Source organism: Callorhinus ursinus, unplaced genomic scaffold (assembly GCF_003265705.2).
Source record: "Callorhinus ursinus isolate GAN/ISIS: 27379988/994484 unplaced genomic scaffold, GSC_fseal_2.0 scaffold2, whole genome shotgun sequence".
NCBI lineage: Eukaryota > Metazoa > Chordata > Mammalia > Carnivora > Otariidae > Callorhinus > Callorhinus ursinus.
Window position 1 is genome coordinate 60849039 of NW_027397064.1, and position 12729 is coordinate 60861767.

A 12729-nucleotide genomic window follows, 5' to 3' on the forward strand; every position below is an offset into this window, starting at 1 on the left:
GTCATGTGAGCACGCAGAGTTTTGAGCAAAAGGCTGTTTCAGGTGCTCTTCCTGGTTATCTATCTCCAACAGGAATATCAGGGCCTGCAACATAAGGATTTTCCAAGAGTAATATTTCAAATTGAGGGGAAAAGTCTCAAGGTTTTTCAGTTTTGGTCTTGTCATGTTTTACAGTAACTTCTTAAGACCAAGGGCTTATGATAAGAAGGGGTGGAGGGAGCCAAAATCACAGCGCTCTTGAGGGTGGGGAGGGGCGGGCCGTGCCAGGGTCTGTGTCTCCTTTCAAGGGAATCTACACCTTCCAAAGCCTGTTGGCACCCTCAGACGACTTCCCAAGCACACTGTTGTTTGGGGTTATTGTTTCCAGTGTGCTCAACCTTTCCTCAGATGTCACTGAACTGTGCGTGGGTTGGCCTTCGGGGCATTGACCTGTCAGCAAATAGATAATGTTTTCAAAAAAGCTTGAATTCTGTTCAGTGTTTTATAATGATGAAAACTGAGGTTGGAAAAGATTGTAAAACGCTTTGACTCTCCACAGTAGAGTCTCTTGTTTCTCTGGCTTCCTCAAGTTCACACTCGCAGGTAAGTGACTTCTACTCTCTATAGCATTGAGGACTACATTCTGCAAGTCCATGTCCTCTAGCTTCTACTTCGTGGGGTGTTGTGTTTCTGGTTCACTAAAGGCTGTCCTCTTGTCATGTGATAAACAATACTGTAATGCTTGGATAGGAACTTGCAGAGTACACCGATAACTTCATAATATGATGTACAATACAGATGGCTCTTGGTCGCTGTCTCATTTATAAAGCAATACTACTTTATGCACCAGCTGTCTTGAGAATCTGTGTGTGTGTGCGTGTGGTGTATGGGGTGTGTGGTGTGAATGGGTGAACAGATCGAATAATCTGCCCAAAGTAAAAAAGCTAGTGAACTTCTAAATCTTGGTTTTATGAAAGCACAATGCTATTTGCACAGATAACCACAAATCCCATCCCAGAAAGCTGGTGCTGGTTTAATAGAGAACTATACCGGCTTTCTCTTTTCTCCAACACCATGCTCATTTCCTCATTCTCCCAGTTTTCAATAATTTAGATACTAAAAAACAAGAGCTCTGGATGCATGGCTAGAGGGGGGAAAGGTTGATTTCTGGAAACTAATTTCCCTTTTTAGGTTTCCCTAGCTAGTAGAAATCACATGTTGTTGATGATTTGAACACATTGATCAAATATTGAATGATATCTGGGAATAAGGTGTGCTATTTCCAAGTGTTTTGAGGGAAGATCAGCTTACTAGACATATTAGAGACAAATTATAATGACTGCACCCCAAACTCTTAATATTGGGATGTAATAGTGGTTATCATTAAACTTATAAAGTATTAACTTATTTACAGGCTCTTGTTTAATAGTTCTTTCTGTGTGCAGCCACACCCCCACCTCAGCCCCACATGCCCCCTACCCCTCCAGACTTGGGTACCCTCCTCCTCTGCTCTGTATGTAACCCTCTGCTGTTATCTCCGGAGCCCCCATTTCCCTGCCTGGGAGTTACTGTTTACATGCCCTGCCCCCCACTTGATTGTAAGGCCTTTGAATAATTTGTGTGTCCTCCTACTAACAGTAATGGCGACAAATATTTGCTGATGAACGCTGGAAGTAGATTAGGAAGTAATTTAGGGAAAAAAAAAAAAAACCCTGCTCACTCCATGGTTTTAAAAGACACTGAAATTGCTAAAAAAAAAAAAAAGAAAAAGAAAAAAATGTCCAAGTTCCATTGCAAGAATTAAGTGTTAGAGTTGGGTGTTGCTTTGCGAAGATGGGAAAACTATGGGTGTAGAGACCAAGAAAAGCTGGGAGTGACGTTGACCTTAAACTCTTTTGTTTGAGAGCAATTCTTTAGTCCTCCATTTAATTTCATTCCCTTGCCCATCAGCTGCAGCCCTCGGGGCTAAAGGGGCCTCATTTTTATCCTAGCCTATCTTCCTCATTGTCGACACACACTATCACGCTACAACCGGCTTATCTGCAAGGCAGTAGTTTTCTATTTTTCTTGCTTCTTAGCATAAACTAATATTTCTTTCCTCCTTTCAATGATCCTTGGGAGAAACAAATCATTTGCTGGGCTTAATAATATCAAAAGTGTGCTACCTGCATTTCTACATGTCAGCAGTGAAAGGCATTGTCAGGGCTTAAAAAAAAATCAGAATTTGTGGCTTAGGAGGTGACTTTCAAATTCAAAAGGACCAGGAGCAGTTCTGCTTGTCTCTCTGAGCAGTCCAGGGAAGGGGGAGCGTGTGGTGCTGGCGGCCTTGATAGCTTTTACAAAAGGAAAGACCTCACAAGAGAAAAGCCAAGGAGAATATTCACAGCGTGCTGTGGGGTGGGGTGAAGGCCACTCCACCCCTGAGCTTGGCTTGTACCCCTCACTATCCCTCCAGCACCTCAATGGCTGGTAGGGCATTTAGATCTTCCTTATTATCTTGGTCTGGATGAGACAAACCTCAGCCTCTTCCTCCTGAATTCAGTAGAAGCAAGATCAACATGTTTCAAAGATAGTATTCGGGAGAAAATGAGATGGAAAACAGAACAAATCTCCCCAGAGACAACTGAAAACATGAAACACTGATAGAGTAGAGAACTGACAAGAGCTTAAAGTGACAGGAGCTGGGCACTGATGGCTTAGCTATGGGGCACCACAAGCCTATTTCATTTGGTCGCTTCAGGCCTATCTGCCCGGGAGACAGATGAACTGTATGGTCCATGCCCTGCTAAATGAGGGTGCCTGCTGCCTGGCCTGGCAGAATGTTTCACCCTTCCCAACCAGATTTCCTAGTCCTTCTGTGTGTGGGCTCTCAAGTTCCAAGCCTTATCAGAGCAGTGGCTTTTTTTTTTAACAAGTATAAAAATGATCATATATTTATCTTGCCTAAAAGTCCTTATCAGTTCCCTTGCCATTGGGATAAGGTCCCAAGTCCTCAGTGTTAAAGATGAGGCCCCGAGGAATCCAGCAACCACATCCTTCAGAGATGTCCATCCACTTTCCCTCACACTCACTGGACATTCTTCTGTCCTTGAGCCTATGTGCTCTCTCTGGGGTCTGGGTCTTTTCATGTGCTCTTCCCTGGCTGGGATGCTTTTCTCTCTCCTGTTTCCTTGGCTAACTCACCCTCATCTCCTATGTCCCATGCTGAAAATGCATTGGCTCCAAAGCCTCCCCCAGCTCTCTAGACCAGGGCAGGGCCATTGCTTGAGGATCTAGGAGATGCCCATGCTCTCCCTTCACTCACAATCACCATGCTTGTCATTTCTTATGTGGCACCTGTCTTCCCTGCCACACTGTAAGTTCCCCAAGGACAGGGCAGGTTGGAGGACTGGTGCTCCATATGATTTTTAGGTTGGGTAAATCAGGCAATATTTCTCCCCAGGCACCAAGCTGTCCTGAACTGACCTCATAATAGAGGAGTCAGCAAACAGTTTCTGCAGAAGGCTAGAAAATAAATGGTTTAAGCATTGGTGGGTGGGTGGGGGGACGTAACTATAGTCTCTGTCACAGCTACTCAACTCCTCCATTGTAGCACAAGAACAGCCAAAGACAAAATTAAAACTAATAGACATGATTGAGTTCCAATAAAGCTTTATTTACAAAAACAGGCAGTGGGCCGAATGCTCCTATTATATTTGTATCTTCAGCCTGGAAGGATTCCACCTTCTGAAAGAAATATTTTCACCCCTGACCTGTTTTTTTTTTCTCTCTCTCTTCTTTCCTCCCTCCCTCTCCCCTCTCCCCTCTCCTCTCTCTTTCTTTCTTTCTTTCTTTTTCTTTCTTCCTTTCTTCCTTCCTTCCTTCCTTCCTTCCTTCCTTCCTTCCTTTCTTTCTTTCTTTCTTTCTTTCTTTCTTTCTTTCTTTCTTTTTCTTTCTTTTCTTTCTTTCTTTCTTTCTTTTCTTTCTTTCTTTCTTCTCTCCTGCAGCATCAATAGCCAGACCGGTATCTTGAAGTCACACTTAGCAGCCTTGATATAATGGTCCATGGTGGACACTGACATTTTGTATTCTTTGGATTTTTGGTTTGTCCCTGATATGGCTTATAGAACTTTATCTCATCTAATTTTGACAGCTTCAAGTCCTCCATGGAACTGCTTATTTATCCCCTTTCTGAGGTTTGTCAGTGTGCTAGGTTCTGTCAGGCAACCCATCCAGGTGTTACTTTCTGACTTCTCTCTCTCCTCCCCAGTAGTGGTCTTCCAGAATATTGTTGCTAGTGTTCTAAAGTAGAATTATCTGTGATGTGTCTACCAGTAAAGGTCAGAAGACTGTCCTGTGTTGATAAGATTACACATCTTATCAAAGAAAAGAAAACTTCAACCCTGGGTAGTTAAACAGAACTACAGATAGTCTGCACATAGACCACATGTCATTTAGCAAAGAGGGACGGTGGTGCTGGCATGGACAATTAAAAATTCTTGGGGCGTTCCACAATTAGGTGGCCAAAGTCTGCCAGTCAGTGCTTAGAAATCTTGGTTTCTGACTTTCAACTCCTGGATTTTCTAAGTTTATTGAAAGACCATCTTCCTGGAAGACTTGAAAGTTCTCAATCTGTTTCCAAAGAGATTTGTTTTTTGCAGATTAAAATCATTTACTTTATGAAAAGGCAGAGTGAAAAGAAAATAGCATGGTAACTTATTTTCAATTCTGAGTTCTTCTGTGTGGTTAAAGTAAAATTTTGTTATTGTAAATTGTTGGGAAACCTTAATTAAAGCTTCCTGCAATGTGTGATACCAAAGAACCCTTCACACACTTTAGGAAGCTCAAGAACAAAATTGTTAGCTTAGGTACTATAGATAACAGCTGAGAGAGTAGAATTAGATGACATTACATCTGCTGATATTGATGGGGAAATGATGTGACAAAACACCATAGCACGCTTAAATGATGGAATGTACTTGGTGAGGAGGAGACACATTCTTGCGACCCTGTGAAACAAACCTGTTTATCACTGAAAACTAGATTCCCACTCTGTTTCCAGGGTTTCAGAAACTATCAGAGATACTTTCCAGCATCTGCTATGTTTCCCGGGATCTCATCTAATAAAAAGGGAACTAACCAGTGGAAGAACACATGGTCTAATGATATACCAGAATTTCATTCTATGCTTATAATGATATGAGGCAATTCAACTAACATCTGGAAACATCGCCTTTCCGGGAAAATATCATAAGCAAGGCTTTTGCTTATTCGTTCTAGTAATTTTTGTATCTCATTGCACTTTCCCAGATTGAACATTATAAAATTGCCACTGTCTTTGTGGATGCAGCAAGTCATAAACTTTTTCAACACCATGGCCTTCAAAAGTCATCACTGCCATTTCTGAGCTGGGCAGAGATAAGGGAACTAGCTCCAGTTTCTGACTGAGCAACCAACTGAAGGGCCAAGAACCAGCAGCTCTGACGTCCAAGGGCAGGCAAGGATGGATGTCCCAGCTAAAGTAAAAGAGCAAATTCATCCTTTCCTGACTTCAAAAAAATTAACTTTTTACTCAGATGTATTTGACATATAACATTTTATAATTTTAAGGTATACAATTTGTTGCTTTGATACATTTATATATGGCAATATAATCACCACCCTAGCTTTAACTAACACCTCTGTTATGTCACATAATTGCCATTTCTCTTTTGTGGTAAGAACGTTTAAGATATAGCTTCTTAGCAATTTTGAAGTATACAATGTGGTATTGTTGACTATAATCACTATGTTGTGCATTAGATTGCACAACTAGAAGATGTTGCAAGTTTGTATCCTTTAACATCTTCTAGTTGCAAGTTTGTATCCTTTAACATCTTCCCAATCCCTCCACCCCTCAACCTCTGGTAACCACTATTCTAGTATTTCTATGAGTTCAGCTTTTTTAGATTCCACATACAGGCGATATCATATAATATTTGTCTTTCTCTGTCTGGTTTATCTCATTAAACATAATGCCCTCAAGGTCCATCCATGTTGTCACAAATAACAGGATTTCCTTCTTTCTTATTGCTGACTAATATTCCATTGTATATATGTGTATATGTATGTGTGTGTATATATATATGTATATAGTTTTTTATATATTCTATATATGTGTGTGTGTATATATATATATATGCCACGTCTTTTTTATCCATTCGTCCATTGATGGGCACTTAGGTTTTTTCTCTATCCTGGCCATCGTGAATAACGCTGCAATAAACACAGGAGTGCAGTTATCTCTTCAATATCCTATTTTTTTTTTCAATATCCTATTTTAATTTCTTTCAGGTATATATCCAGAAGTAGGATTGCTGGATCATATGATAGCTGTATTTTTTATTATTTTTTTTAAAGATTTTATTTATTTATTTGAGAGAGAAAGAGAAAGAAAGAGAGAGAGAGAGAGCACGAGCAGGGGCAAAGGGAGAAGGAGCGGGAGAAGCAGACTCCCCGCTAAGCAGGGGGCCGGATATGGGACTCAATCCCAGGACACCGAGATCATGACCTGAGCCGACGCTTAACCGACCGAGCCATGCAGGCACCCTTGTATTTTATTTTATTTTTATTTATTTATTTTTTAAAAGATTTTATTTATTTATTTTGACAGAGAGAGAGATAGCAAGAGAGGGAACATAAGCAGGAGGGGGAGTGGGAGAGGGAGAAGCAGGCTTCCCGCGGAGCAGGGAGCCCGATGTAGGGCTTGATCTCAGGACCCTGGGATCATGACCTGAGCCAAAGGCAGATGCTTAATGACTGAGCCACCCAGGTGCCCCTTGTATTTTATTTCTTAAGGAACCTCCATACTGATTTCCACAGTGGCTAAACCAGTTTATATTCCCATCAACAGGGCACGAAGTTTCCCTTTTCTCCAAATGGTTATCAACGCTGGTTATTTCTTGTCTGCTTAATGATAGCCATTCTAACAGATATGAGGTGATATGTCATTATGGTTTTGATATGGGTTTTCCTGGTGATTAGTGATGTTGAGCATCTTTTCATGTACCTGTTGGCCATTTTGATGTCTTCTTTAGAAAAATGTCTATTTAGTTTCTCTGCCACGTTGCTTTATTCAGGCCTTCAAAGGATTGAATGAATAATGCCCATCTGCACTGGTCAGGACAGTATTCTACAGATTCAACTGTTAATCTCTTCTGGAAACACCATCACAGCCATACCCAGAAATAATGCTTTACCAGCTATCTGGGCATCCCTTAGGTCACTCAAATTGATACATAAAATTAACCATCCCACCAACCTCAGACAAACTCACTCTGAAACCAGGATAAAAATGAAACAAAGCAAGTCCAGTCCATAATTTTGCCCAGGCACAGGCAAAAACAAGGTCGTTGTGCAATCCCCAAAAATACCAAACATCCCTCTCTCTTGCTATGAGTGACTGTTTCTGCACCCAATCATGAAATTGCTCTGGTTTTCTGACAGCATCCAATTTGGAGCAAACCCCCACTTTCTTGGATCCTCTCCCAAATCACCTAACTGAAGTCCAATTCCTATAAAGATGTTCTTTCTAACACCCTCTTACTGAGGCCCCCATGATCTCCACCACATGTTCTTCCTCACTGCAATAAGTAACAAATCCAGATTGTTCAACTACAGTTGTGCTCCCAGTGGTCTTTGGCTGAAGGGCACTGTCAATGCTACGGGGATGGAAATCCATGTTATAGATGAATTTTTTTGTTTGAGAATATTACTCTTTAATAGTAAAATAGAGATCCCAAAAATCATTGCATTCAGAAAGAAGCGAAATGTAAGCAAACCCAGTGTGAAAGCAAGTGTACAGAATTGTGGAGGGCACAGAGAGGGAAAATGAAGAGAGTAGGTTGGTTGATCATCAGTCACCCTTGATAGAGGGTGAGTTACTGCAAGTGACCCCAGAGGGAGGGGTAGGAAGACAGTTTCTAGGCTTGAAGCCCCAAAAGGAATGTTAGCCGTTTTCTCCCTTTTTGCCAACTGATGTGCAGACACAGTTTCATGTCATTCTCACACTAGTCCTGCAAGGCAGATTTGACTTGAATGATGGAGAATCCAGGGCCTGGAGAGAGGTTAAAAAACATATGCAACAACATGGAGAGAAGCCAGAGGGTCTGTGAGACTCTGAAGTTCATGGACAAGACACTACACCACTGGCCTCTAAGTGCTGTCAAATATTTGCACACCAGTGGAAAGAAACCTTTTTTAAATGAGGAGCTAAGCCAGGAAAAAAAACCATTGAATACTGAATTTTTTAAAAAGTCTTCTTTTAAAATTAGATGTAATAGTACAACTATTGTTAAAGTATTCTTATTTTCTCATTATCCAAGTATTTCTTTTCCTTTTGAAAAATAAATTTTTGGTTAAAATTTCAAAAATGATATAACCCGAGAGCATTGCATTCTGTGAATGTAATACTGCTATAGTGAATAAATTTTGTTGTTGAATAAAAAAATTTTGAATCTAGTTGATGTTCTTTTTAAAATTTTACTGACCTCCTAAATTGCTTAATGAAATGATATTTCTCACTCTACTTCTTAATATTGAGTTTATTTTTTAAAATTTATTTTTTATAAATCATGTTGATTGGTACTATTATGTTGATAGTTCCTTTGATAAGATGTAATGAGAAGGGTACTTTACCTCTGTGGTTTTCCTCCCCAAAATATACAACGCCTGTCTATTCCTGAGAAAAGTCCTGAGAAAAATATCAGATAAGTCCCATTTTAGGGGACATTCTACAAAATAACTGCTCAATACTCCTCAAAACTGTCAAGGTCATCAAAAACAAGGAACGTCTGAGAAATGGTGAGAGCCAAGAGGAGCTTAAGGAGATATAATGCCTTAATATAATGTTTTCCCTCTACATCTTTGCAATACTTTGTATTACCAGATATTGAATCTTTGCCAGGATTTCAGCGAATGGTTTTAGCATTCGTTGCTGATCATTACCCAAAATCTATTCATTGGAGTTGTAGATAATGATTTCTCTAATTTTATGGGGTTTTAGAAATCAGCAATGGATACTGATTTTTATTGAATACCTTTTTTGCATCTATCAAAATGATCAAATTTTTCAGTAAATGATTATTGCATTCTGGGATCAACATTGCTCATTATATTTTGTTCATAAACTGCTGAATTATACTTAATGTATGTAGCAATTTTAAATCTATTTTCAAAAAGTAATTATAACTCTTATTTTTTCTTATAACATTCTTGTTTGTTTCAATGTCAAGGTTATACTTGTTTTATAAAATGAGTTGAATAGCTCTTCCCCTGGTCCACGTGGGACTCAGCATATCCTCAGTCTTGAAGATGCATTTACAAAGGAGCACTGCAGGTTACTCACCAGTGTTAAGTGTCGTCCTTCCAGACACTGACCCAAGAATGTCACCAGTTGATTGTGCAGCTCTAGTGGTTTTTATTTTTACTCATGAAAGGAGGGAAGGAAGGAAGGATGGAAGGGAGGATGGAAGGAAGGGAGGATGGAAGGAAGGATGGTAGGATAGACAAGCAGAAAGGACAAACAAATAAAAAGTAACTATCCATTCATCAACTAGAGAAAGCCGTATCAATGGTTTGGCTTTATCTTTCCTAATAATTAGACTCATGGAGTTATTGACCAATTAAAAAATCTGCTTTTTAGTGAAGATTAAAATTGTTAAAGTTATTTCTTGTACCAAACTGTTCTTTCATTTGACTACTTTGTTTAAAGAAGAGAAAAGAAATAATTGCAATGGTTATTTTATTTTATAGGGTTATTGACTGCAGATTGCAGTCACCATGTCTGACTCAGTAATTCTTCGCAGTGTGAAGAAATTTGGAGAGGACAATTATGGTTTAGAGTCAGAAAGATTCTGTAAGTGGCCTTTTTCCTCTTACTGTCTCATATAAAAAGAGGTTAGACAAGCTAGTGAACTTTCAAGGGGCAGAAGAAAACCAACAATAATATGGAGAACAATTACTGGATGCATTTCTTACCCACAAATGGGTGGTTCTCTCCAGAATCAATGTAATGGAATGTTTGAAAATGATAGGAAAAACACATGATGTGTGGGTGAATGCGGGGTGGCTGCGTACACTGAAGGACACAGCCAGTGGAACTGGTTACCTTTTGCAAGACTGAAATCATGGCAGGTGCAGAAATTAATGCCCAATTCCATTTCACTGATATCAAAACATGTTTCAACTCTTATACTCTCACAGGTAGAATGAATTATGTACTGGCTACATATGGAGGCATTTCTTTGATGGTCTTATACTTCAAATTAAGATCTAAAAAAGCACCAGCTGTGAAAGCAGCATAAATGGATTTTTAAACTGTACCTTACCTGTTAAGTTCCCATGCCTGGAGAAGCTAATGTCACCTCATCGTGTAATTCTCAACCTGTACAATAAATTAAGAACCTAGGAAAAAAAAAACGCACAAAGTGTGGGTGAATGAAAGTATCTCATCTATAAATATCCAGCATTGTTATTATTATTGCCTTTATCCATCGATTGTTATAATTGATTATAGTAGTAATTATTTAGTGAGAAACTACCAAGACTATGCTGGCCATAATGAGATAATGGGAAAGAGGACCTAACATCTAGTGAGCACAAGTGATTCCAAGCAATTATTATTATTATTATTATTTTTTAAAGATTTATTTACTTATTTGAGGGAGGGAGAGAGAGTGCCGAAGCAGGGGGAGGGGCAGAGGGAAAACACAGGGGAAGCAGACTCCTCACTGAGTGCTGAGGGGGAGCCCAACTGAGGGGGCTCCATCTCAGGATCCTGAGACCATGACCTGAGCCTAAACCAAGAGTCGGACGCTTAACTGATTGAGCCACCCAGGTGCCCTGCAATTATTAGTTTTTTAAACAAATCCTATGATTTTACAACTTACAGAAGAAAAAATGAGACTTGAATAAATTTTTTAAAACTTGACAAAGATTACATAACCAATAATTAATGGAGCCATCATCCTAATCCAGTTCTGATTCCCAAACCCAAGATGTTTAATCTCTATCTGTACTATAAAGTCTCTTTACACTTACTTAAATTAAATGAATTAAAATGGCAGGGAATCGGGATGTGTTGTTCCATGGCGTTGGTTGACATTAGCACCATGAAATTCCCTTCCCTGTTTCTTCCCTATACCCATGACCCTGCACCTCCACTTTCACTTCCTACCCTCCTTTTGCTCTCATCTATGCTGGGGAAAATCATATCCAGCTCAATCCTGTGGTTTCTCCTGGCATGGGAGTGTCATCACCATCTTATTGTCTAGTTAATTTGTAGTCTCAATTTTAAACAGATAAATTCTGATCTCTCCAAGGAACAAAACAATAAATACTCATTTTACTCAGTAGTTAAAAAAATTAGATTTTCTTCAGCTAATATAAAAATGTTGATCTCCAGCTGACATCCAGAAAATACAAATATCTCATATCCTGTGGAAATATTGAAAAATGTAGTCAAGCTAGCAGTCCTGAACCTGACAGAGTGTTTTCTTGTGTAATGAGAGACACAGAGAGAGAGAGAATGAAAAAAAAGGAGAAAAAGGCAAATAGTCATTTTGCTGTGTTCCATGAATAAAGCTAATTTATGGGAATGTTTTCCTGGAGCAAAATTGTTAATGATTATGTTGTTTTGTCATTACTAACTGCTTTGTGCATTGTTTTTATCCTGACAGATAACAATGATAAGAATTCAAGGTAAGTGACTATTTTAACAATACATCATCTTTTCTAGAATAACTCCTTAATATTCCTTTTAAAGGCACAAAGCAGAAATAATATTTTCATGCATCTTGTACTTCCTATAAAATGGCATAGGTAATCCATTCCTTTTCTCTTTAAAACATTGCTGTAATTTGATTTCAAAAACCTTTTGAAATATTCCTTCTGTATTGAGTCCAAATCTCCTCCGTGTATCCAGCAACACACAGAATTTCTAACCTATATGGGCAGAGGAAAAGTTGAACAAGTATGATTTCATGAGCACAGGGGAGATCCATAAACCTCAAATTCTTCCCACAGACAAATACTAGAACCCTAAAATTTAATTATTAGATACTTCTCTTTAGTTTGAGAGTTTAAATCCTCATATAAAAATGTCAGTTAATCATACACTGGTATAAAAGTAGGACTAGACAGAGTAATCTGAGAAGACAGAAGGCAGGCACCAGGCAAGTTCCTAGAAAGAGGTGGTAGGAAGGCAGAGGTTGAAGTTATATAGGAAATTCTAAGTAATTACATAGGAAATTCTAAGTAAGTAGAGTGCTAGGGTCAGCCTGGGCCTAGAAGAACCACGCGTTTCTCACTGGGTAGAAAAAAGATGAAAATAGGTGTGGGTGTAGATGAATGGCAATGAGAGAATGAATAGGAAGTTTGAGTGAATTCTTCAGTTTTTAGAGGAGATGAATCCATCTTCTGATACATGTGGTAATGTAGAATGAGAAGATCATGGTGAAAGTTTGAGAAAGCTGTGGAGGGAAATGGAACAATCTGTAGACAGATGAAGTACAGCACTGTAGATTGAGCTAAGACTGGAGATCATACTCATTCATTCATTCATTCATGCATCCATTCATTTCACAAATATTAATTAAGTGCCTACCAGATGTCAGGCACTATTAAAGTGCTTAGGATACAGAAAAGAACAAAATGAGCCAATATATCTGTCCTTGAGGAGTTTACATTTTAGTGAGGGTGACATAATATGCACCAAAAATAAATACAATATAT

At 39.1% G+C, this 12729-nt stretch overlaps 1 protein-coding gene and 1 pseudogene across 1 annotated transcript in view; both read left to right on the forward strand.

Annotated features, from left to right (window-relative positions):
- Positions 1-450: 450 nt before the first annotated feature.
- ABCB11 (ATP binding cassette subfamily B member 11) overlaps positions 451-12729 on the forward strand; it is an 87713-nt gene continuing 75434 nt past the window's right edge. The window contains exons 1-3 of the mRNA XM_025853588.2: positions 451-582; positions 9751-9853; positions 11676-11697. Coding sequence (XP_025709373.2) covers positions 9778-9853; positions 11676-11697 — 98 coding nt within the window. The 5' untranslated portion in view covers positions 451-582; positions 9751-9777. The remainder of the gene's footprint in view (positions 583-9750; positions 9854-11675; positions 11698-12729) is intronic.
- Positions 10125-10301, forward strand: LOC112810113 (ATP synthase F(0) complex subunit k, mitochondrial pseudogene; annotated as a pseudogene).